Source organism: Callorhinchus milii, unplaced genomic scaffold, assembly GCF_018977255.1.
Source record: "Callorhinchus milii isolate IMCB2004 unplaced genomic scaffold, IMCB_Cmil_1.0 Scaffold14, whole genome shotgun sequence".
Lineage (NCBI taxonomy): Eukaryota > Metazoa > Chordata > Chondrichthyes > Chimaeriformes > Callorhinchidae > Callorhinchus > Callorhinchus milii.
Window position 1 is genome coordinate 8,279,322 of NW_024704755.1, and position 26,750 is coordinate 8,306,071.

Consider the following 26,750-nt stretch of genomic DNA (forward strand, 5'->3'; position numbering starts at 1 on the left):
TGGCTCTTCGTCGCGTCGCACGGGTCACCAATCACAGGAGGAGGTGGAGGAGGCGGGATGATCCTCGTCAGTCATTCCGAATCGGGACAGTTCTCCAGCCGTCCCACCCGCCCCGCCCTCCGCCCTGACGTCACGCTGATCGACGTTGGCCGGAGCCAAACCACGGGCGGCGAGGACCGAGCGCCGGGTGCCTATTGGATGCTGCGGCGATGGAGGGCGGGACCGCCGAGCCAGCGCGGGAAGTTCGGAGCGGAAGTCAAGGGGGTCGAGAGCGACAGCTGCAGATGGAGGTGCAGGTGGTGGGCAGATTGGCTCCTAAACTGGGCATCGCTTCCAGGACTGTCACCAGGTGAGTGCGGCCCTGTGGCACCTGTTTGCCTGTTGTCGGGTTGGATTCCTGCTGTGGGCCCTCAAGGGACAGAAACCAAGGATCAAACGTGCCCGAGGGGGCAGAGGGGTGTCTGACCCACGCGGGTTAAACCCGTCGCCATTGCTGAAGGGAGTGCATCCAACAACAACAACAACAGCAGCAGCAACTTGCACTCACACGCGCTGCGCCCTTTAACCCGGGGAAGCGTCCCGGAGCGCTCGAAACCAAACACATCCAAACCGGGCCCAGGGTTCCACGCCTCCCGCCTCCGGAGGCGTTTGGAGGTACGGAATGCTCCCCGGGGCGGGGCGGGGCGGGGGCGGGACGCACCCCGCTGACCTAATTCCGGGAAGTGTTAGGCGCAGGTTGGCGAGAGCCAAGGCTTGGGGACCCCAGAGCGTGACGATCAGTTTAGTGGATTGAAAGCCGCTGGTTTTCATCCCTCCTCCTTCCCATATGAAAAGAATAATCCTCGCAAGGGTGGTTGCAAAATAAATTTGAGGTGCATTGCTCAGTGTTGACTTACGTACGCTTTGCAACCCCCAAAAAGGCTTCTATATACGTATGGAATAGAAGAAAAGGGGACGTTTAATTTGCTTTTAATTTGGACTGATACCAGCACAACAGACACGACACTTTACAGTAAATCATGCCATGTGCTCTGAATTGTCCTCCTGATGGGAAATGCATTATATCAAATACAAGGATTAGTCTTATTTTTATCGCTGATCCGTGCAATTTTTTTCTTGCTCTCTGATAATTCTATCATTAACCCTACAGTTAATCATTTGATGCAGAAACACTTTAAAGTTTCAAATAGGTTGCAGACCTGATCTTGCTGTAAGAAGTTCTTAGGTTTGATGTTGTTGCCTTACATTTCAGAAAAGCAGAGGAATATCTACGCTTATCAGAAGTAAAATGTACAGGCTTTTCTACACACATAACAGCAACCAGCTATGCAGTGATGTGTCTTGATCTTGCAGCATCTTCACTGAAACACCCAATTGACAAAGTAAGTATAAGTGCTGCAAAGCTATTTAACATCACAAGTTCTACCGAAGTTCTACCATAACTCTCCAGGGAGTTTTGTAATAATACTTTAAATTCAATAAAGTACCTTCTCGTGTCAGAACATCTCAAAGTACCAGGTATCGTGAGTGTTATGTAGGTAAATGTGATGGATAATCTAAAGCAAATCATGCTGGAGCCAGGGAAGGGCTTGTGTGTACACGTGTAACTAAGGCATGGGAAGTATAAATCATATTTCTTGCTCTGCTGGTGGAAGGAACATCACTTTACATCAAACAATTAAAGTGACTACTTTGTAACTAGTCAGATGCAGTGCTTTGAGATGCCCTCCCGATGTGAAAAGAGTCATATAAATGTAAATCATTGTTGTTGAGAAGCGTTTCAAGGTCTCCTGCCCTCTTTTCTTGCCCACAAGTCTCGTACACTAACAGTTAGTCTTCACAGAGCCCTTTCTGGTCCACATCATCAGCACACAAGGTGTAATCAAAGAACATTTTTTAGCTGAATGAAATGGCTCAATTATAAATTAGTTGCTGACTGTTTTTAACTGGCAGAATGCAGTGTAAATTAAATAAAAGGTTTGTTTGTCGGAGTGTTACTTCAGTAGACCTGCACAGGAGATTAATGCGGGCATGTCCAATGCCATATCGTTTTGTTGTCTGGGGTAGGAGAAAAATGTGTTTTAAGATTGAATTTACAACCAGCCTGTAAATAAAAGTTGCTTCCAATTTTCTTTTTAAAAAAATTGTATAGGGTAATGATTAAACTACACGCAATGTCTGTCGTGAGAAATGTTTTTTGATTAAGTTAACCTTTTCAAATTCTTCCTAGGAATTTGTTGTGAAATTGTCTGGATTAAACAAGAAGGTTTATCAGAGCCATCTGAAAGCCTTGGAATCCATGCTTGGCCTGGACTCTCAGCTAGGAATTCGAGACCTTGCAGTTCTGCACGGCTGTATGGAGGCAGTGGAAGCAACAGTTAATATTCTTCAGAGGTAGGTCTCCAGCTTTTCCAAACATTTCAGAAATTTCCTAACACGAACTGGTGTTAAGTGTGACCACCTGAATAAACTGGACACTGATGCTTCCTCATCGAGGCAGTATTGGAAGGGGGAAGATGTATCAATCATCTGTTTCTATTGACTATTATTCCAAACCTCACAAGTTATTCCCAGGGAACCTTAACCATTACAGAGAAGTATATAAGCTGGAATAGCAGAGGAGCATCTGCACACCTTATATACACACACACAGCAATGACAAAAATCATCCACATGCCAGACCAGCTATCCTTGTCTTTCTGAGTGATATTAAAAGAACAACAACTTGGATTTATATAGTGCTTTTCATGCAGGGTAGTGTCTTGGAGTGCTTAAGCTTATTGTCAGTTCAGTGACATTACTAGTCCAATGGCAAATCCTGGGTAGAGCTTGCAATGAACAAATGTGTTTCTGAGTATTACAGATGCCATCAATGATCATACAACAATCTAATAAATGAATTATTCCTTACATTTAATGGCAGTTGTGAATATTTTATAGTCTCTTGTAGTACTGGATCTTGAATGGACACAATTGTGCATGTATTTGCTTGTTAAACAGTTCCTTATAAAGTTTGATCATCTGAAGAATCCTTTATATTACATGTTGTTCCCTCAGATATGAAGCCAGTCTGTCAGAAGCACAGCAGGGCGACCTCGATTTCTCCAAGCCACTGTTCACAACTGCAGCACTATTCACAGCTTGCAAGTGAGTAACTGGATCGGATAAACATTGTCTGCTATTTGCATTTCTCGACTTTTCCAGTGACTGTTGTCTGTTGCAGAGATTAATGGTTTTATTGTGTGTTTTGACGGTAATGGTTCTGTTTGTTGTCTGAATGGAGAGTCATAGTACTTGACTATCTCCCAATGTAGGAGATCATTTGGCTACTGAAAATATGTGGTCACAAAGGAATAAGCTCTTCTTTAGTCTATTTGATTATATGTAAAGAATTAAAATTTCATTCAGAGGCTGAGGAAGACTGGTCTACCTTCAGCATTAAAAACTGAGCCACAATCCAAAGAGCTCCTAGTTGACGGTAACTTACACCCTCAAAAGTCCTATATTGTTATAATTGATGAATGAGGTTGCTGACTGAAACTTGTGACACAGTCTCTGATGATGTAAAGCTTTTTCTTAGGACATGAGTGTTAACGTATGTGGCTATATCATCATCGATACTGAAGTATGACTTGATGCCTTTCAGGTGCATGAAAATAAAAGTTGATAAGAACAAGCTGATGGTGACATCTGGTGTGAAGAAGATTATTTTTGACAGACTCTGCTCCCAGATGGAAAAGTTTGGACAACTGAGCTGCAGTAAGTCCTCCTTCGTCTGTTCTTAGTTTAAACGTGAGCAGTGGCTTAAAGATGTCAAATAACTGGTATTTTTGTTTAATCTGTTTATAAAGAAGAATCTGCTGGACAATCAAATCCAAATAAGAGGCAGAGGAGCCTACTGGAGGAGTTAGAAAAGAAGGAAGGTATGATCTTATGTGGCTGTTTTTTTGGGACGCTTATGCAAATTTACTTTTTAGCAGCATTTAATATATGGTGTGGTATTTCCATCTCAACCAGGAAAGTCCCAAGTTCAATTTTCAGTCTATTAACAATCCTGGGAGAATTAGGGGTAATAATTCCTTCAACAAATAATAATAATAATAATTTGGTCACTCAATCCACAACTGTTTGTGGGACACTGCTGTGTGCAATTGGATGCCACGTTTTTCCCACAAAACATAGTCAATTCACTTTACAGTATATTCTGTGAAGCACTTTGAGAAGTCTTGAAGACGTGAAAAGGCACTATAATCAAATGCAAGGATTACTTATATTACTAATTAGAAATAATCACTGTCCGGTGATGCTGCAAGTTGTGTGTGTGAGCGATTATCAAGTGAGGAAATGATTGGTTTTAGCTAGGTTTACCCATGAGGAAACAACAACAACAAGATTACATTTGTATAGCGCCTTTCACGTCGGGAGGATGTCCCAAGGCGCCAGACAGAGTACAAAGAAATACAAAGTACAAAGAAATGAAAGGTCACCAACGGGAGGGACTGAAGAGTTTTCGTGGAAGCATTTGATTCACATTCACCCAAGAGACGAATATTTATTCTCTGAATCCTGAGATTCAATCAGTGGCTCAAAGACCCTCAAGTCTAACGCATACTGTTAATCTTAGCAAACTCCATTGCTTATAACTGGATTTCACATTACAATTGTAGAATGATACATCTGCTGGAAAACGCGGGCATCACTGAGTGCTATTGAGTGTGATAATGTCGCTCTTGAGAAGTAAATGTTGTAATATTTAATTAACAGAAATTAATGCAATGGAGCCTAAACAGGAAAATGCTGAATCTAATGCAGCAAAGAAAGAGGATTACAAGGAGTGGAAGAGGCGGATTTTAGAAAATGCGGCGAAGAAGATGGATTCTTAGCAGGCAATCTGAGTTGATCCTTTGTGTGACAGAGCTCGATCCACAGTTATGTGATCCATAACTTATTTTTTTGGGTGGAGAGTATTGAAAATTCAAACGATGTGCCAATTGGAACGTAGATTTATGGTGAGATTAGATTTTCAATTTTGGCTGACTGTGTACTCAATACTCCTGACATCGACACTCCAACTCTGAGCATTGCAATCAATACCAGTGTCACAGCCTGAATTAAGACATGTAGACAGCTGAGATTCGAACCTAATTTAAAAAGAACTTCAAATCAATTGCAATTACTCCAGGGGCTTGATCCTCTCCCATATCCCAGTGAAGGGGTGAGAAGACACTTGCATGCAAGGAACAACACGCCAGGCGTGAAAATTCTCAAGAGCTTTCTGTGTTTTGATTTCAAAATCATGCTAGAGTGTTTGGCAACATTTTACGTTCTTCAGTTTTAAAAAAAACTCACCTTTCAAGTAACCTGTTATTTTTATTATTTATTAATTAATTTTGAGGAGTGGTTAAACTGATATTTTAAGGTAATTTTTTTAAAATCTGGAGTATGTTTTTAAACAATAAACATGTTTAATTCTGTTTCCAGTTTAATTGTCTTTTTAAAAACTATGAAGGCTCAGTTAGGAAGTGAAGGCAGAGAGTGATGTGCCAGCGCTGAGGTGGGCCTGCTGCTGAACATATGCAGTGTTGACCATGAAAGGAACTGGTGTCTAAGATTTATTCACTGTATGTTAATGTAGTTTCATAGTCTTTGGTTGTCCAGCACTGACCACAACACCAACTTCAGGCAGGTCTTAGTTGGGAAACAGAATCTTGTCCATTTGTAGCCTTCCCTCTGCTTCCACTCACAAGTCTTGGTACTCAGACGCACACTCAAAAATTGGTTAACAGTTTGTTTGATGTGAGGAGGTGACTTTTCCCAGGGATCCTGTTTGTTACAGAGTACAGCGTACACTAGCTCCCTACTTCATACATCATTGCAATCTCGAGATAAATGCAGGCTTGATCGTCAGTCATTTGCCTTTGTACACATTTAAATTAACACATTTAACACCACAAACTTTACCCCATTAGCTCTTGTACAATTAAAACAACATAACGCCTGTCACACCACTATGAATCACAATAGAATTTACTTTTGAAGCATTGACTAGTTTTTAAGTAAAATGTGACTGAAAAAATAGCCACTTTTTAGTCTATTAAATTAACACAACTCTGCTCAGTGTGCGCAATATGCTTTATTTGTTAATATATCTTGGCGAGAGTTTAAAGTGAGGTAATCATTATAACATCAAAATGACATGCCAGCACACGTTTACCAATAAAGCAAATCTCAAATGTTCTCAGGACTCAAATCTGCCTTCACAGAAGGTCTTGCGTGCTGATATTTGTTCTGCCATCATCAAGAACCTGTATAGTTAGTGATAACTGGAAACAAAGACAGAACATTCCAACGATCCATGTTCAGTAACAATTCATCAGTTTCATGCAATTCACATTTTTAATTGCCAAAGTCAAATCATATAATATATGAATCTTTTACAATGTTTCTTTAAAAAAAAAGCTGAGTTCATTAAACATTGATGTAGCTAAGCACTTTTATTTCTGTGTATACAAACTTTATCTTTATAAAAATGCGGATTTTGTTTTAAAAAAAGCAGCTGCTGAATTCTGTCTGGAAATGTTCGGATTGGTACTTTTTTCGAAATCGAAATTTTTGGTGACAAGAGGAAAGGAAATGAAAGTAAATTTTAAATTATTTTATGAGGAAATCTGTTAGAGACTTGAAAAACAATGTGAAAGGGCATGGAGAGGTTGAATGGAGATAAAAATGCTCAGATTTCAGTGGGCTAAGTGCTGCTGTATGATTCTGGTTCAGGATGCAGTGAGTTGAGGCTGAGTTTACGTTCAAGAATGTAAATAATTGGAGGCAGGGAAACTGAGGGAGGCAATAGATATCACAATCTTGAAACCCTGGGGAAGTGCAAGTCACAGATCGAGACAGAGTTTATCCTATTATAAATTCCAAGTCTGATACAATCTGGTGTGAAAGTTCAAAGCCTATGCCATCAGTGAACGTACCAATGGATGGATCTTCCAGCAAACAGTAGCAAAACGGTCCCATAGTTTTGTGCAGTGTCATTTTTAAAAAAAGGCCTTCATATTGAAGTAGGAGGAAGTCTTGTTCTGAAACCGGCTCAGTTATATTGAACCAGGGATAGTTAACACTTGACACTGGGTATCAAGACTGGGTCCCATTTCTCAGTCAAGATTACACCATCTCAAAATAAAAATCACAATGTTAATTTAAAATTTATTATTTTAAGTCTTTGGGGGTAAAAGTGTTCTTCCACGTGCAAAAGAAGGCAGATCTGTAGAGACTATTAAGAAAAAACTTTGTCAAAGTCTCATCCGTTATCCGGTACTTGCAATTTTTCTATCAGTTTAATTATGGAAGGTGTTTTTATTTCAGATCCTCTAATAATTTTATGACTATGGGACATTGCTGTGTGTGAACTTGCTGATGCATTTACCTAAAAAAAACATGCACAGTCACGACACTTTACAGTGAATCCTGAAGCGTTTTGAGACATCCTCCTGAAAAGCGCTATAACAAATGCAAATAATTAACATGCAACTTCATTTCCTTTTATCCATCAGTAATATCGCTTATATGGAGTTGTCAATGGTTGGCATTTAATGGGGATCATTTCCAAACCAAAATTGTGCTTCTAAAACCAAAGGTGTCACAGACCTATGCATATCTGCCGATAAAATAAACATTGAATTAACACCAAACTCTTGTTATTATCGAATAGGCTCCTAACACTGGGGAAAATACCTTAATGAGGAATTAAATAAGATTAGCGCTATATTTTCCTACAGCTCCAGTGCTCTTTCACCTCGAGTTAAATAATGCTGAAAGCCTCAATATCACAATGTCATGACATTTACAATACTTTCTATATTAATATGCTACCTATAATACAGATTTTTTTTAGAATAAGATTAGGGTAAAATTTACCAATTGAGGGAGTGGGACTTCCTCCTGATTTGAAAGGCGCTATTTAAATGCAATTTGTTGTTGTTTCTTTTACGCCTGATTTGAAATATTTTAACATCTGAAATGCCCACGGTTGGTGTAAGCAGTAAAACAGGAGCTGGATGGAGTTTCCATTTCACTTATTCGGAATCTGTCTACAGTGAAACCCAGTAGCAGCCAGGAATCAGAGAGACTCAAAACATCAGGCAATTGATTCCACCCTATGTATTTTTTTTGACAAACATATGCCTGATCTTACAATATTCTGATCACATCACCAAACTAAACTCAAGTGCTTGCTTTCCTGTCGATTTCATGGGACGCTGCTATGCGCAATTGGCTGCCACGAAATATACAGACAATTCACTTTACAGTATATTCTGTGAAGGGCTTTGAGACGTCTCGAAGACTTGATAAGCCGCTATATCAATTGCAATTTTGCTGAAATGTTTTTAGGTTGTGGAATTAGCAGCTAAACGTCTAAATGCAAGAGAAAAATAGCCTATAAAAGTTTACTACCCTGAGGTTGCAGTACAAAAGGATTTCTAAGCAAAGTGTTTGACAGTAGCTGTGACATTCACAGTAAACATATCTTGGTTGTCAGCGTAAGACTCACTATAGTTTTTAACAACAGTAACATTTATAGATTAATGTTTAAAATGTAGGAACACACCTGGTAAAGTCAATGCAGGATTAGGTTTCTTAGACTTAATCCTAACACTCAATTCCTCAAGGGATTTCATGCTCATTCCACACCATTTGCTAAATCTCTTGCTGTTTGTTTTAGCATAAAAAGCTTTCAGGCGGATAAAACAATGATTTCTGGAACACAATCTTCCAAATCCTGTACCTCTAAAAGGTTCATTTTACATAATGCTCAAATTTCAATCTGCGTAAAGATTGAAGGAATATCCTCAAAGAGACTGACTACAATGCTATTAACAAGAATGGCAAAGGCAGTACTATTAGCCTTGCCCTTTAGTTTAAATTGATTAGCTTATCTGTTAACAGTAAACACTTTGAAGCCTTTCTGCAGCTAAGGGGTGGGATTGTCAATGCCAAATCATTTTGACAGGAGAATTAAGAACGATACAGTAGTATCAAAATTATTAAAGTGCAGGATTTGGACGCAAGTAACAGCAGAATGGAGTAAAGTCATTGAGGTTCATCTCTTCATGGTGATGATAAGCTGAGTTTTTCCAATTGTTTCTTTGCTCCATTTCTTCTGTGCATCTCTCCCAGTTACAACCTAAATAGGGCTGGTTGGTGTTTTCTCGTGGAACTTTCTGAACCTGTTTGCTGCCGCAATGGCGTAAAAGTTTTTCTGCAAACAAAAGGACAGTCGATTGTAAAGTTTAGTTTGCTAACAAATGTTATGGGTTCGAGCCCCGAGTCAGGACTTTGAACACATAATCTAGGATGGCGTTCCAATGCAAGTGCTGGAGACTGAGGTTGCATTCGCATTTCACATACTTGCATGTCTCATGGGAATGAATTAGATCAAAATGATCCGTTGTGAGAAATAAAACAGCGTCTTACCCTCCACATGCGCTGTGCAATGTACTTCTGCAGCAACACCTGAGATTTGAGACGAACCCTGCAGTTCTTTGCCTTTTCTTGTAGGTTGTTGAGCCAGGAGTGTTTCAGACACTGAGCGGCGCTGCTCCTCGCACTGTCAGTGAATTTAAAAAAAATACTCTTATCATTTTTCCACCCAAACACGCACTGGATGTTTTGCAATGTAAGACATCATAAAGAATGAAATATAAGTCAACATTTTTCAATAACATTTTCCATTTTTATTCACAACACCTTTGATCGAGATGTGTATGACCTTCTCTCCACAAAAAGTGTCTCCAGGGGCAGTCAAGAGAGCTACTGGTGAAGTAAGTCAGTTTTTGCTCTTTCCTTGACAAGCGTAATAATGAATACACTGATTGTTGTAGATACTACACCTAGGGATCTAATCACAAACCTACCTGACCTCTGCCTTTCTTAGAAACAATATAAAAGGGTACTGGGAAACAGCAGGATATTGGGATTAGATGATTTATCTTCAGTGGAGGAGATAGCACTAGCACAGCCTCGATGAGTTGAATTGCCACCTTCTCTGCTGTCATCAAATAATTTAGTCTTTTCAATCACAAAACTGTAAAGGTTTAATGGAAGATCGATACAGAATTTTGAAATTTGGCTATCACCAGGAGCATTGGTGCAGTTAAGCAGTAAAGTTAGAAATCCGGTGACTGAGGCATTAATCCCGTGCAAGGGGAAATAATGGAAGGCACGGTCGAAGAGAAGGGTCTTCAGACCGGCCTTGAAGGAGGCAAGGGAGGAAGCGAGGCGAAGGGACCGTGGGATGGAGCTCCAGAGTGTGGAGGCAGAGAGGCTAAAAGCCCGGCCACCGATGGTAGAGCAGGTGGGCGGGAGACGTGGAGCAGGCCTAAGCCCGCTGAACGGAGGGAGCGGGTAGATTGGTAGGGAGTCAGCAGGTCAGAGAGGTAGGAGGGGGCGAGGCCATGGATGGCCTTAAAGGTGAGGTCGAGGATCTGGAACTCAATCCTCTGGGGGATGGGGAGCCAGTGGAGTCGGGCGAGGGTGGGAGTGATGGGGTCACGGAGCCTGGTGCACGAGAGTACACGAGCTGCAGAGTTTTGGATGATCTGCAGCTTGTGAAGGGAAGAGTTGGGAAGGCTGATGAGGAGGGAGTTCCCGTATTCGAGCCTTGATGTGACGAATGCTGCGGGCAGCATGGAAACCCAATTGGAGGGGCTCATGGAGGGAGTGAGAGGAGAGGAAAGAGCAAAGCTGGAAGGAAACGGCTCTCTCAAGGACCTTGGATTGGAAGGGGAGATTTGAGATGGGCTGGTAGCTGGATAGCTGATGGGTCAAGGAAAGGTTTCTTCAAGATGGGGGTGATAGTGGCTGTTTTGAGGGGGAAGGAACAGTGCCAGATGACAGGGAGAGGTTAATGATGTCGGCGAGTAGTGGGGCAAGGAGTATGATAGTACAGCACATTAAGCAGCTGAACCAACACACTGAGACCTTCAATTACTAGTGAAGACATGGTATAAATTCTCCCATGCATGCCTATGGCAGTTGGTTCAGTTGCATGTGCAGCAATGAGAGTCATGTTCAACAACAACTTGCATTTATATAGCGCCATTCACAAAGGGTAGCATCTTAGAGCACATTTTCCTTTAAATGTGCCTTATTTTTTGCAGCCCTTGCACACAACACAGCAGAATTAGATCAACCAGTTCTACTTTCCAAATATTACAGCGTTCATTGTAAACATGAATTGAATTTAATGTCTCATGTTACAGCAACAACTAGTGTCAATGATAGCATATTGATAATCAACTTATACTAAACCTATACTAAACAGAGTATATAGGTGTGCTGACCTATAGGAAATGTCATACAGTATTTTGTGTTGATTCCTATGGTCTCAATGTACAAAAATGGGTTCAATCAGATGTCAGCAAAAAAAGAAACTAGTGCAACATTACCTCTGGAAATAAAAAGTTTTAATCCTTTCAAAGTTTTTCTTTGAGTCAAAGTACTTTGAACCCAGCTCAAATAACAAGTTATCAGGAAAATACTTTTTCATTTCAGTCGGGGAAAACTTCCTGATTCAAAATAATTTCCAAAAGATTCGAGCACTTCAAAGAATGCTTATATTTTTAGTCTCTTAAGTGTACACTGTAGCCAATGATGAAAAAGTGCACCATTTAAAACTATGGGGAGAGGCTCCAGTTTTACAGTGTTTAAAGTGATTTGCATTGAACTCAATTATGAGTAAATAATACTTATGTTATTGTTTCACAAACATTGCCTTAATCTTCCCTAAATGCAACTTGTGTTGAGTCAGACCACTTCTGCTATTATGGATCCTCTTTGCCCACATAAGTGCTTACTAAAGATTGTCTGAAGAATTTATGCTGCAGTTATAAAGCCTGAGGTTCTTCTCACAAGCAAGACACTCTGCTTTGAAATATACCAGGGTTTGAGAGACCTTTGCAGCTTATAAAAAAGACATGCATCTTGCCTTTCATATGGAAAGAGGCAAAATGATTTCCTGGCTTGCCAATGATTACAGTATGCATAAGGAACAGAGTAAATCACATCTGCAGACACTGCCCAAACCCTTCTATTCTGCAACATGTTTTTTTTTGTGTGTGAACTTGCCCCGAAAGGGATTCAATAATAAACTGAAATAAAGCTATTAGATGTTGCTGGTAGCAACCCATTTATTTCTGTCTGGGAGCAGAAAATTAAATGTCCAAAATTATTGGCGACTAGGCTGTTTTGTAAATCTACTGCGGCAAGAGTTTTCTTTAACATGCTTCAAATAACTGACAGATGTGAGATTGTATGTGATTGTGGGCTCTGTGCAGGAGGATTCAATTTCTGCATAAAGAGAAGAAAAGGAAAGCAGATCTAATTGATGGAAATTATACATTTTAAGCCTAAATCGGTAATTTAAGCCTGATGATTTCTCCTCGTATCCCAGCAGCAGGCTGGTTTTCACAAGCTTTGCAATTAGTTCCTTGGAAGCTGTGTGTCATATTTTGTTTTAGCAAACATTTAAAGAGTTGCTCAATTTATCTGAATGTTCTGAATAAATAAATGTTCTTGGTCTCCAGGTTCTTCTCTATTTTCCTGTGCAGAATTGTGACTCTATCTCAGAAGGTGTTTTTTTCAAGAGATGTCAGCACTGGATGGCTTAAAGATTGACGATGAGCTACAGGGTGTTTTTTTCCATCACAAATACAAATAGCCAGCCCTGGTGTGAACCAATTAAATCTGATCAACGTGTATCTGTGTTTTAATAAAAACAATATTGTAATTTCAGCTTCCCCTCCCCAATTTGCTCAGTTAGTTAAATTCACTGTCCACAGTGGAAACAGAACCTTTCAGACTCAGATGGTTCCAGGTTTGATCTGTGTTTTTAACCTAATCTTCTTAACTGGGACAACAATAAAGATAATCCAAAAGGCTTAAGTATTCATGGCAAGTGAGGGAAAAATAACCCAATGTTCCACCTCTTGATCACCCCCAGCTAGAAAGCGCATCTGTAATTTGTTTTCATGAAATAAGACATTCTGAAAGGGCAAGTCGTTTATTTTCTCTTGAATATATACCGACCTGATAGATTTTCACTTACTTTCCCCAAGTTTCCTTTCATTCCTAGTGAACTTAGTGTCTATATGATGACCAGAAAGGGGGAGGGGAAGGGATTTATAATGTAAGTATTTCCGCTTTGTTAATCATACCTCTTTTCTTTTATAAGTAGTTTTGAAACAAACTCTTTTGCTTCTTCGGAAACATTTTCGAATGCTTCTGCGTCGAAATCCCAGCTCCCACTGATAATATTGTTCAGTGTCTCAGTGTCATGTTCGCCCAGAAAGGGGGACAGACCACTAAGCCTGGAAAATAGACAGCCATCATTTGTATGTGCATACCTTTGGAGTTGTCTATCCATTTAGTTTACTGTTTACAGTCATTACAGTAAAGGGTTACAGTGCATGAAAAATATCCAGGACACCAGGAGAAACTCCTTTCCCTTTCAAATAGTGCCTTGAGATCTTTAAGCTCTATCTGAGTGTTTCCTGCATTTGCCTAGCAAATTTGTCAAAGAACTGGTGTTTCACTTGTCTTAAAACCCCCAAGTGTCACAAATAGGTATTCTCTCTCCCCCCCCCGCCCCCACACCACCCTCCTGATATTTAATCAGGGGTTGCAAACCCCACTTAGGGAGTCCTGTAGCTCAGTGGTTAGAGCACTCGCTTTGCAAGCGAGAGACCTGAGTTCAATTCCAGGCAGAGGGCGAAACCTTGGGCAAGTTTCCTTACTCCACACGCCTAATAATAATCCCTCCAAGACAAAAAACAATAATAAATTGGTCATTTTCAATCTACGACTGTTTGTGGGACATTGCTGTGCACAATTGGCTGCCGCGTTCGCCCACAAATATACAGTCAATTCACTTTACAGTATATTCTGTGAAGCGCTTTGAGACGTCTAGAAGACGTGAAAAGCGCTATATCAAATGCAAGGATTATTATTATTATTATTAGCTTCTTAGCACCATCCAAAAATAAAATAAAATGTTCACAGTAAAAGATCAATGTTAGAAAGTGCCAATCATTACATACACCTCAACCAGAAACAGATCAGACACCAACAGTGTGGGGTGTGAAAACTGCACAGAATTGAAACAGAACTCCACAATGTAATCTTAAAAGTGTGTTGTAATCAACTGTCATGTAATCTCCCAACATTGCAAAGGCAGATAATTGCGGGTTTACTGGTCACTCCTTGTTGAGCAGCTGATTAGAGACAGCCTGAGGGTAAATTTATTGCACAAGAACCCCCACCCCGTGTGAAGCTGGCCTTTGACACACTCTTGAATGGTGGAGTGTGAGGAACGAGAGAGTGTTACCCACTGGCTATTTTCCCTATTCATAATGACAGGCACAGAAGAACTCTGTACAGATTGAACTGCTCCCAAGCTCTCTCTCTCTCTCTCTCCAGTAAAGTACTTTATAAAACAGTGCAACAAGAAGAATCTGAAATGCACCGGTAACAATTAATGTAATTATCTTCATTATGTTTAGGACTCTGGGCAATTTAGTGTAAGATACTCCCTTTTTAAAATTCCTAACAGCTGGTTGCTGGAAAGCATGATATTAATGGGCAGGATTCCCTAGCTTTGTGATGCTATACATTAGGATTGTAACACGTCTCAGGTTTCAGAACACTATGTGCAGCCAGGATTTCTGGTGCTGTTAACCACTTCGTTAAAAAAAACATGATTAATATAAGCAGCTGAAAGAGATAAAAGCAAAAGTATGTCAATTCTCATGAATGAAACGCTCCTCTCCACCCTCCATGGTTAAACAAAAGTTATTGTTATGCCACTTTTAAACTCCATCCCCCTCCCAACCAACTCTCTGTAACCACAATGAAATTTAATGCACACAGCAGGCTGGCTGATACGTACAACATGTAGGTGATGACTCCCACACTCCACATGTCAGTGGGGAATGAAACATAATCATAATTCACCACTTCTGGAGCAAGAAACTCTGGAGTCCCGAAATTAACCTTCAACTTCTCTTTCGGCTTGTACCTAAAGGAGGAACAACAATTGCTTCAGCAACGGTTGAAAAGGAGAATAGCTCCGTCTAAACTGTTTTAGAATTGGATGTTTCAGAAGTTCAAACATTGGAGCAAAGAAGCAGACACCTGGAAATCATTAAAGGTTTCACCAGACGTTATACAAAAAAAATTTAATCAGTAATTTGGAAAGTATGCATATGTTGGTTTATAAAATCTAGATCTTTACAAATTATTTTTGAACAAGTATTTTTCACATTTGACCTTAGAATGTTTTAATTTAATTTGACTATTGGTTGATACTGATATATTTTAATACACTTCATAGTGGCGAACATCAAAATGATTTTGCTCTTACCTTCTGGCCAGACCAAAGTCGATGATTTTGATCTGATTTCCTGAATTGTTTACACATAGAATGTTTTCAGGCTGTTGAATATAAAACAAGGCATTTTCATGGAAATACAGATCTCGATTTTACAGGCCTGTTCCTGCATCATAAAATATCTTCGAATACGACTACCACCATCCAAATATTACATTGATTTAGCTCGGGTTCTTTTTAGCTAATGTATATTTAAAAATATTGTGGTTATTTTCTCGTATTATTGTAACTTGCCTTCCCCTTCCCAATTCCAGGGATTATCTCTTCCCAGAAATGCCTAATACATCCTGCCCTTTGCTTCAGAACAAAGCTGATTCAACAAAAGACCACCCAATGCCAACTTATAAATCGAGGAATTGGAACCTTCTGTACAAAACCTACCTTAAGATCCAAGTGGAGCACGTACTGTTGATGTAAATAGAAGACTCCCTCGCAGATCTGTTTCACAAAAATTATTGTATCCAATTCTGTCAGGTTGTAGTGTTCATCGATGATTCGGTCAAATAATTCTCCACCACCAACGCTGCATAAACACAAGCAAGGAGATGTTATTTTGCATTTAAATGCCAGTATTGTTTATTTATTTTTGCTTCTATTTTAAATAGATACTCCTTACAGCCTCTCCGCAGTTGTTATGCACTGGCCAAGAAATATCAGTCAAGGGACTTGGTCAGAGGTCTGCAACCAGCCACTAGGAGGTGCCTGAGACTAGGCTTGTACAGTTCAGCTACTCATTCACTCCTATAGAAAATACCTGCCATCCACTCAACACTTTCCCTGGCAACACTTGTGAGGAACTCAGTGAGTGGGATACAAGCCATGTACTGCTACTCTGAGCCACAGCGGATGTGATATGTATCTGGATGCGAGATTTTTCCACTTGTCAACTGCAGGTTATTACAATTCTGCACTAACAGAATCACAGATGTTGGGCAAGTGGCACACTTGCAAGCCCTGAATGAACCATTCTGACCTGAACCTTGAATAAAACTTCTGCTTAAATTGAGCTATCACACATTATAAGGCAGGAGTGAATAGTTTGCTAGTAATTTAAGACCAGGGTTCAATCGGAAGTACCTCAATAACTGCTAAAGATTCACCAACAGGACTGAAATCACCATTGGGTGACCCTTGATGACATGAGTGGGGTTTCCATTATTCTCAAAATAACCACAACAATTTATACAAAATCAATTCGAAGAGATAGCAGTATGGTGTGCTAAGGGAATCTCAAATTTAAATATTTCCATTCACTTTTCTATGACACTTACTACTCCATAATCAAAGTGACATTGTTCTTGGCTTCAAAGGCATCATAAAGTTGGATCAGGTTGATATGATTTAATTGATTCATGACATTTATCTCGTTCTTTACTTCCTCCTGAAAGAGAAAAGGAATCAGAGAGTAAGAACAGCCCAGTATTGAATGAGATCTGCCTAAAAAAAAATCATTTAACTAAATGAAGATTATTTTGGTTACAAATCACACAATTTTCACCTTGCTGGGTTTCTTTTATAATGACTGACCTGAAGTATTAAAGATCCACACAGTGTTTATGCTAAAACAGTCAAATATTCACACAGCCCAGATTCTGAGCCACACAGCCCAGGAAAACTGAGATGTGAGAACAGTCCATCCTCTCAGGGCACAGAGAGATGCAGAATGGAAAAGGAAATAATAATAACTGAAATTTAGGAAAACAAAAGGGGTTATTGGAGCAAATTAACATGCACGTTCTTTGCACGAGAAGACACTTTGGACGATAACTAAGTTAAACTGCACTTCAGAGCCGCTTGCCTACAATCACACATGATTCATTTTAGAACAGGATCCTGGCAGTCAGTTCTGCTCTATGGAATTGGTTAAAGAAAGTCAAGCACATGCCAATAGATAGCAAAGAAAGCAAAGCTGTAAATCACTACAGAAACTGCGTCACCCTAGTCTTCAACACGACAGTCCCCAGATGATGGCAGTCAATCAAAACAAGGCAAGCCACAACAACGTGGTATCATTAAAGTTATTTTAAGCAAGACATTTACCCTTTCCTTTAGACTTTTCACTTTTACTATTTTGGCAGCAAGTGTTAGGCCTGTTGCTGTCTCCGCACATTTATGAACTTCGCCAAAACGACCCCTGTTATTGAATAACAGACAAAGGTAAAATTAAGTTAATTAATTGGCAGCGGGGCAACAACTTGTTTCATAAGCACCTTTATTCATAAAGGTTCATTTAGGCTTTTTTTTAAATATAGAGAGGGGGCGAGGCGGCGGGCCACAGGGAGGTTGTTCCAGAGGATGAGAGCATGGTAGCTGAAGGTTCGACTGCCAATGGCAAGGCTGGGGAGGTGCAGCAGGCCTGGCTTTGTTGTGCAGAAGGGGAGAGCGGAAGAGTGAAGATGGTTGGTTTGGCAAAGGAATGTCAGAATGGTGTCAACCCTGTATGACCATCGAGGTTGGAGAAGATTACAGAGGTGGGGAGGTATGAGGGCACAAAGGGATTTGTGCATGCCTTCAACACACAGAAAGTGAAGGCAGACATTATTTTGTGCCCTGGATGACAGTTGCAACCTTTTTATCTTCTGCTTTCCTGAAGCTGACACTGCACAGACTAGAATTCCGAACTGGCATCTTCCTGATGTTTATCACATGGTTATACATTCATGTCTGTCAGATTCTGACCAATGCGTCGTTCATAAACTACTATACACTTTTCCAATTTTCAAATGTGTTGATATTAAACTCCTTGATGCTAAATTAAGGGTATTGAGAAACATTTTAGACCAAACAACAGCAAAAAGTATTTCTTTTCACAGGTGGAAGGGGTAGCAGAAAGTGTGGTTGGGGCCAGGGCAATAGATTCATATAAGAAACTAACTGGATGCTACAGTGGGAAGATGGTAGGATTGTTATTTTAGCCAGAGGAGATCAACTGGGATCAAGGGCTTTCTGTATACGAACTGATCTTGTGATCATAAATGCTTGTTCAATAATCATTGACCTTCAGAAAGTTCTGCCTATAAGACTGACAGGTCTCAAAAGACACTTACCCTCCTAACAGCTCATTGTGGTGGACAGTGTAGGATGAGCCCACATTAACTTGCTTGGCCGTCACTATCCGATGGTTGAAGGGAGCTGGAGGTGATGGACTGTCATCTGAAAAACATTTCAAACATTCCAAACATCATAAGATTATATTGAATTACACTTGAAATTTAAATGAATGAAATGGGAAACGATTCCTGAACACTACCCGTCAACTTACCAATAATTATATCTTCTGTTACCTTAATTACTTCTAAACTTTTCGCTTTGTTTGTGATCTCTGTGGAATTGCTTTCCCCTTCCGGGGAGCCCTTTACTTCTATAATATTCTCAGGCTCTTTGATCGCTTCCTGAGGCTCTTCTGAATCTTTCGCTGCATTCCCCGATTTGCAGGCTTTCTCTGTGATATGTTTAACGTCCAGAGTATTTTTCTCACTTTTCTGATCTTTATGTGTTTTGACAACTGTTGGCCTTTTCTGCTGGCATTGAGAAGCTTTGGCTTGTTTTCCTGTTGCTGCGATAGGTGCCTTTTCCCTCGCTGTCTTCCCCACTGCACTGGATTTGGCATCACTAGTGCATTGTTGCTGCTCCTTGCACTTCTTATGGAGCTCCTTCACCCCTTCACCCACTGTGGTCAGTGTCTTCAGTGTTGCTTCGTGAAACTCCTTGGAAGTGATTACCATTGGATAGGTCCTGTCGGTGCCACTGAGTGATATCCCTTGTGCACCACTTGAAATGGCAGAAGTCCTGCAAAAACAATTGAAGCATAAATAAAGCACAAAGAACTTCTGTCTTATTGAGTGAACACATTGCCCATATGCATGTGAATTCTGCAGTATTTTATTCATGAGCCTAAAACAGCTACTAATAATTCATACGTATTCTGGCTAAAGTCAGAAATATCCACTTATACTTTTAATTCGACATCTGTGCTGAGTTATCTGATCTCAGAACATTTGAGTCTTATCATTCTTGGACGAGAGATGGGAGTGGGAAAGGGAAATCGGCCTTAGTTCCTCCTCTTTATCAGTATCCAGTGACCTTGATCAGGAAGTGTGTATATAGTTGTCAGGTAAGATAAGAATCAGTTTGAATAGTCTGCTGACATTCACTGTTTAAGCTTGAGTGTAAAAAATAGGTGCTGGAAAGTGCCCAGCTCTGCTCCTATGGAACCACAAGCCAACAAGCTCCTTCAGGAGAAGAGCAAAGTGTCTTCAAAATTCATTACAATTCATAAAGCAACCTGTAAATGAATGTGTAAATTTTATACCTTGAAAAGTAATAATGCAGTAACAACGAGGCCTGTTATTTATTTTCTTTAAGTTTGTTTTTTGGCTTTTGTAATACAGCCATTATATTACACGTGATGTTTATACATATTTTCTGTCCTTACCAGGATTCATTGATGACAAAACGTTGGAGGATAAGTAGCTAGACGTTAACTCTGAAAGGTATGCAAAAAAATACTTTTAGTTATTAATGTTTAACTGTTACCTCTGCAGGAGCAACGTGCAACTTCCATCAGACTTTGACTGAGTAGCAGCCAGTATAGCCTCAGGAGCCCCACTCATTACTGTAAGGATTATATTCTCAGTCTCTTTTCTCTGAGAGCAAAGGCTTCCTGCAATGCTGTGGTCTTGTTTTGTCTCATTGCTTTGGCTGACTTCTACAATCTTTGGCGGGATGTCTTTCTTAACGGTCTGACTTTGCGTAGATTCTTGATTTTGACCAGGCACCTCTTCAGCTCTTGTTGTTTCAGTGGGGACATCATTTCTGCTGGTGCCATCAGATTCATTTGACTGCCTCAATTCTTTCTCTTTGGCAACAGTCTCCAGGAGCTGATGATGAGAGGTTTCTCTCTCATGATGATACGTTGCCTGAGTTTTGATTAGAATGATATCATTTGCAATCGCACTCTCATCTTTGAGCTTCTGGACATTTCCATAAGATGGAGTGTCTTCACAGCCACTCCCATCTGAGTAGAGAGGTCAAACGTTAGGCAAAATTAGTTGAACAATAAATACGCTCTCTTACTGTAAGATAACATCTACCACTATCATTACTCAGAAAGTTTTTCAGCATTTAGCAGTACCTTTGGGAATTGTTCTGCTTTTTTGTGATTGACTACCTCTGCTGTTAATCCATGCTTTGGTCTTGCACCCGTTTCTTCAACTTTATCTTTAGCCTGTTAAAAATAATCCAGAATTATAAAAATGATTACAAGCAACAAGAGCACATACACATGGAAATAATAACATAAATGCACAAAGTTCTCAAATCTGGAATAATCTGCTAAAACATGCCCAACTGATATTTGTTGTACTTCACGAGCATTAGCTCAAACCCCTTGCTGCATCCAGTTGTACGTTTCTGCTGCCTGAAATCTCTCTAAAATCTAAAATGTAAGGTTGCGCAATATTTTAGAAATTTCTTAAATTGGCTCTTAATTTAGAAGGTGGTTTCCACAGTTCAAAAATCTAATTTTATAATTTTCCAAAATTCTGATCATCTTAAATTTTAAGACAATGGTCTTAACTTTGTTCCTGTCCTCCATGATGGCCCTTTGCAAAGATGTACAATAAAATATAAAGGCAGTAAAGATAAGCAATAGAGTTTGGAAAATTCTTAAATTGGCTCTTAATTTAGAAGGTGGTTCCAGATGCTTTAAGTGCTGCAATGTGTTCTATGCTCCCCTTAATAGATATGTACATTGGATGTGCTAATGTATAAAACGCTCCGAAACACTACCTCGTGTGAAGGGCGCTAATTAAATGTTGTCGTTGTATAGTTCACATGCCCGAGCTCAAATACGCCTTGCCTAGTGGGAGTTGCTTACCAGTAACAAACACATTATTTTACTCTTGGTGTCACCTGTTCATGCTAAAGGTTAACCAAACCCCAGCTTGCTGCAGTCTTCCTGGTTCAGTCTTGTTAGCACATTTGCTTGTTATGAATCTTGAGCTCCCTTTTACTCAAGCTTCAAACAAGTGATGATAGGGTTAGTCACCCTGACCTCATTGCAGAGCAAAGTCAGCTGGAAATCAATAAGATTGCACTAGTGGGAACAGCCTATTTAAAGTTATTCTCCAGTTATTCTGCCAAAACATAAACTACACATGTCACTCAGGTAACTGAATATCACATGGTGTCACATGAGTTGCACTGCACTGAGGGTATTTGCTGCATTGAAGGTCATATTTAGTTAAGGTCTTTAATGTTGTTACTATATTACACCATGAATCCAGTATCAAATTCATGACGCAGGAAAATACATTTGGTACCACATGTGTAGTATAGCACCACCAAATATAGAATAGCTATTCCACTTACAGCAAGAATCATTGGTTCATAAAAATAAGGTTGAAAAAATAGAGGTTCACAGAGTGATTCACTAATAGCGACATCTTAGTTGCGAATGGGGAATCTTGCCAGGGACTGGCAGAACACCCTCATGGGAACTCAATATCTACGTATTCATTCATCAGATTCTTGGACTCAGCACTAAGGCATTTATATTACCGTCAAAGATCACGGTGGTGGGTGTGCATTATAATGGAACACTCTGAATTTCTCTTACAGCCAATAGTGCATACTTTTACTGTAAAGTTTAAAGTGGTGAGAATTCATAAACCAAAGTGAGGATTTCCCTTTTGTAGACAATATGAAAATAGTCTTCAAATATGCTGACCTATCCATTCCGTTAAGAGATAAGAAACACCATTAACTTTTGTTATAGTGCCAAATACAAGTCAGATTCACTAAAATTTGGGTACTTTATTACTGGCCCTCTTATGTTGATCTGGAACATAGATTTCATACTCCTGCCACAGTGGCACTTCTGTGTGTTGGAAAGTGCAATTTGTGTCAGACAGTCTCAGTGTCCATCTCGGTAGCTTGACTTATCTCTTGGCTATCTGAAACCATATGACAGATATATGATTCATCGGTTGTATGCAATCTGTTTTATTCATGCCAGCTAGAGATGCATTCACATTTCAACCTTAAGAAACAAAAGAGAGCAGCTGGTCTGACGCATTTCACAGTAAACTAGCTTCAAAGGCAAATTTGCAACAGCATACTATGCATGCACTGTTCTGTAGTTCATATTGGCTAATAGAACCCACAGAAAAGTGGTGTTTTGTAAAATGTTCTCACTGTGCTGTGAAATCTCATGCTCAGTTGGAAACAAAGTACAGCATGTCCTTTTTTCTATCATTCTCAATCTAAAATCCTCGGATTAAAAGCATCCCTTCCCGCTTTTGGTTTCATGCTATTTTGGGACTAAGTCTCCAGTGCTTTGGGATGTCCTCCCGATGTGAAAGGCGCTTTACAAATGTAATTTTGTTCTTGTTGTTATAAGTTCAACTGAAATAAATGCTCTTCATTCTGAAGGAATTTTGAAACTTCAATTGTCACTTGGACACCGAAGAGAGTAAGTATTTATCTCTGGCACATATGACATTTCCAAAGTTATGGGAATGGAAGAATAGCAACACCTTCCATTTACTGAAACACCTTTTCATGACAAAGTCACACTACAGATAGATGTATGGCAAATACACAACTGGGAGCAGTGAATTTGGCTGATAAACAAATGAGTAATAGGCTGTTGCCCTCATCACACAGGAAATTATTTTCCATAAATCAATGCTATGATACCATGTCATCTGTTTATACTGTGTATCCTTTTTCAGTTGCAGGCATAAAATGGTATTCAAGTGAATTCATTAATAAGGATTTTCATTGCTTCAGATGCAGTTACGAATGTAAACTAGGTATTCCTTCTCTCTCTCCACCCCCACCCCATCAACATACAGGCATGATTTATTAGCAGCATAAATCACCAACTGGAAATCATTACTATGTTGAGGCAGAAGCCCCAGTCACAAGGGTATATTTTAGTTTTGGATTGCGCAATAAATTGAAGACTTATGATGCTACTTGCATCTGATTTAATACAAAACTATAAAGAAATAAAGGTTGTAGTTTCTTATATACCTGTAGCTAAACTCAACAATAATAATAATAATCCTTGCATTGATACAAAAAATAATAATCCTTCCATTTGATATAGCGCCTTATCATGTCTTCAAGATGCCTCAAAGCGCTTCACAGAACATACTGTAAAGTGAATTGACAATATATTTGGCGGGCGAAACGTGGCAGCCATTTGCGCACATCATTGTCCCAAAAACATGTGGTTTGAATGACCAAATTATTAGTTTTTTCTGAAGGAATTATTACCCCTGGAAAAGCGATCAGCTGATCAACTGACAACCGGGTTTGTACTTATTGCTCGGTGAACAGAGGCATGTTGAGTAAGGAACTTGCCCAACGTTTCACCCCGCTGGGAATTGAACCCAGGTCTTCCGCTTGCATGGCAAGTGCTCTAACGACTACGCTACAGAACTCCACATCATTTAATATTTCAATTAAACAGCAATATCATATAATAAATTACACACACAATAGTTTCATTCCGATCATTAATTGCTTGTTCCATTCCATAACACAAAGTCAAAGTATCCCCTGCTTCTCCTACAATTAAATATTCCATAGTACAACTAGAAGCTAAATAAATTCATCTGTTAAAATTGTTCCTCCATTAGAAAGTTATTGAAGTTCTTCCAGTGTACTTTAGTTTAAGTACAGTGAAACTGTATCACTGAACTTTGGTCTTCACCTTTAAGTTTGCTGGTTGATCAGTGTAAATTCAGTGCAATAAAATAGAGAGTGAGATAGCGTGAGCATATTAAATCTTGAAATTAAATTTGCAGCAAAAAAAAAGTTTAATTACATGGCACTAGAAACAGCATTTTACCACAGAAAAAACAACCCTCTAGGAACATTGGAGAAAAGAAAGTTGCTACAGGCGATACCATTTGTATACAGTAAAACCATTGTATACAATATCAATTTTCTTCAAACCAAATAATGATGTTTATTAATGCACATTTTCTATTCTAAGCAATGCCTACTGCTCCTATTAACAACGTTTTCATTCCATAATAACTCAGATTGTTTTCTGAGCGAACACTGACCTCTGATTCTATCAAGCTCTCCTTTTTCCAAGGGACAATCCCTTTAAGAATAAACTCCACTATTTTGGAATTCTTGAAGGTCTCGCCTACAAAATGAATGACTTTATCCACAGCTGATAGCATTTTCTCCATCCCGTCCAACTTCGCACTCTGTTTTGCCGTGTCCTGGTGAACAGATGTAACAAGTCTCAACAGCTCCACAAACATCTCAGCCTGATCAAGGCGCCCGGCATCTTGAGAGCACTTGGTGTCATTGTCCTTCCCTTCTTCGACTCCATCAGTACCTTTGAAGGTTTTCAGATTTTCTATGTTCTTTTCCAGTTCACCCATTCCATGAGACATGTCTTCCAGTTTCTTCAGAACTTGCCCCTGAAAGTTTACGATTTGATCTACTTTTTCATGAAGGAGACTCAGCTTGTTGTCCATCACACTCAGGTTATTGGAGCCACCACCTTGACCTGCACCAGCCGACTTCTTCACTTGAACAACTGCCCTGTTTTTACCCTGAGAGTCACGGCTATTTCCTTCATACATCCTCGCCAAGCAAGTGGCCAGAGAGTCTTGCTTACTCATTTTTGGTCAAATTTGAGCAAAAGAGATAAGAGAGAAAGAGAGAGGGAGAGAAAGGTGGGGGAACAGTTCAAAAAGTTCAGCTCAATTCTCACATGTCCACCTTGCAATTCTGCAAGAATGCTCTTCAGGTAATGCAGACTTCTTTTTTGCTCTCTCTGTTTGCAACACTATCTCTCACTTGCTTGCCTACAACGCCTGTGAAGGACTGTCTGAGCTCCTTAAATTTGTCATCCTATTTCAGCCTATTTGACACTCATTCACTGGCCTGTCAATCCTGTCTCTCACTGACTTTTAAATAACCCACCAGCTTGGTGTAACCTGCATTCTTCTTTGCCTCTTGACGTCACGTAAACACGTCTGGGCGATTAGAATTTTTTTCTTGACAGAAGCTGTCGATAAGCATTCCATCCATCCCAGGCAGTGATTGACAGGGCACCACACTGTTGTTGATGCTTAAAACAAGAGAGCGTTATTTAAAGCTACGTTTGTACATTGCATTAAAAAAAATTGAATGGTGCTAAAAAAAAGTCTCTGGAAATAAAGAAAAAGGTCCTTTTCATTTAATCCTAGCTCCGAGTCTCAGGACGAGAGGAACAAAGAATTGTATTGAATCATCATTGCAGCTGTTTACAATGCCCTCAGAATGCATGTTCTCAAATGGTAATGCATCCAGCAGCCCTGATATTGTCCGTCAGATGAAACCAAAATAGACTGCGGATGACGATTGGTGCAATATTTTCTCTGGCACATGCCTTCACCGTCTCAGGCCCCATTGTGGGATGAAGTTGCATTAAACAGTATCCCAGGTATTACCATTAGACTCTTTGAAAACTGTTGAGTGGAGTCACTGGAGCATAATATCCCTGTTTTTAAAACGTATTTCTGGATGGAACCATAGTCGGCTTTCGAAACATGTTTTATGAATAATAAACATATGTCTTTGTTAATTTTTTTGGGGGGTCAGACAGGAATCTGACACTTGCAGAAACCCATCTCCGTGCTTAAGAGCAAACAAACCAAACTGAGAGTTCCATGTATCCCACCTATACTTGGAAATTCCAGAAATGCTTATTAGAATGGAATGCGCACTCTCTCCCTGGAGGGATGCATCCTGCTTACTTAATTTCGGAAAGTATTAGGCATAGGTTGGCAAGAGCCAATCCTTGGGGACCCCAGAGTGTGCGTTTGGATAACTGCTGGAGTCTAATCAACTAAAACTGCCTAGCTTGCCATCGAGACCAGCAAGCTTTCCCACTATTTGCCCAGCTAGGACTACGCTACACATCAGGGCTTTGGCTTGCAGGGTTAACGGGAGCTCAGAGGGAGAGTCCCTGCCTACAGTCCCTTTCAAGTCTTGCTGATGAGTCAGATTCAAGTATTAGAAAGCCAGATTGAAAGTCGTTTTGAGAGCTATGTCAACTTTTCCTAGTTTTCGAGCTTGCCATGTATATATTTTGCTCTCAATGCAGTTAATAGATGTTAGAATGGCCAAGGCTGAGTCTTATTGCTACGAGTGCCTAGAATATCCATCTTCTAGGAAAGCAAAATGCAACTCTAATAGGTAAAACACTCGGTTAATATTGTAGGCTAACCTGTTTTGTTACAGGATAGGTTTTTTTTTACCAGGATGTTCAATTTCCAGTTTG

At 39.9% G+C, this 26,750-nt stretch overlaps 2 protein-coding genes across 3 annotated transcripts; one reads left to right on the top strand and one right to left on the bottom strand.

Moving 5' to 3' along the window:
* The first annotated feature begins 241 nt into the window (after positions 1-241).
* On the top strand, positions 242-5,340 carry orc6 (origin recognition complex, subunit 6). 2 transcript variants are annotated; one of them, XM_007889409.2, is made up of 7 exons: positions 242-349; positions 1,253-1,382; positions 2,231-2,394; positions 3,058-3,147; positions 3,647-3,759; positions 3,855-3,923; positions 4,765-5,340. In XM_007889409.2, exons 1-7 carry the CDS (start codon positions 285-287, stop codon positions 4,881-4,883), a joined length of 750 nt encoding a protein of 249 aa, XP_007887600.1. In that variant the 5' UTR covers positions 242-284; the 3' UTR covers positions 4,884-5,340. The 2 variants fall into 2 exon arrangements, with proteins under 2 accessions (XP_007887600.1, XP_007887599.1); XM_007889408.2 differs by having other exon boundaries at positions 3,852-3,923; positions 4,765-5,337.
* A 2,989-nt stretch (positions 5,341-8,329) lies between these two features.
* Positions 8,330-25,584, bottom strand: mylk3 (myosin light chain kinase 3). The gene is given in 14 exon segments (XM_007889410.2): positions 8,330-9,262; positions 9,478-9,610; positions 13,218-13,370; positions 14,948-15,076; positions 15,422-15,492; positions 15,830-15,971; positions 16,720-16,829; positions 17,489-17,582; positions 18,496-18,601; positions 18,711-19,237; positions 19,985-20,379; positions 20,382-20,465; positions 20,583-20,675; positions 24,532-25,584. Coding segments are annotated over 14 exon segments (2,685 nt in total). The 5' UTR covers positions 25,105-25,584; the 3' UTR covers positions 8,330-9,187.
* Positions 25,585-26,750: the final 1,166 nt, after the last annotated feature.

What these genes read in the sequence shown, in the direction of transcription:
- orc6 (XM_007889408.2), top strand. Translation starts at nt 285, where the DNA reads ATGGAGGTGCAGGTGGTGGGCAGATTGGCTCCTAAACTGGGCATCGCT. An exon ending in GCACTATTCACAGCTTGCAA is followed by an intron (nt 3,148 to 3,646) that starts GTGAGTAACTGG and finishes GATGCCTTTCAG; the next exon opens with GTGCATGAAAATAAAAGTTG. An exon ending in GTTTGGACAACTGAGCTGCA is followed by an intron (nt 3,760 to 3,851) that starts GTAAGTCCTCCT and finishes CTGTTTATAAAG; the next exon opens with AAGAATCTGCTGGACAATCA.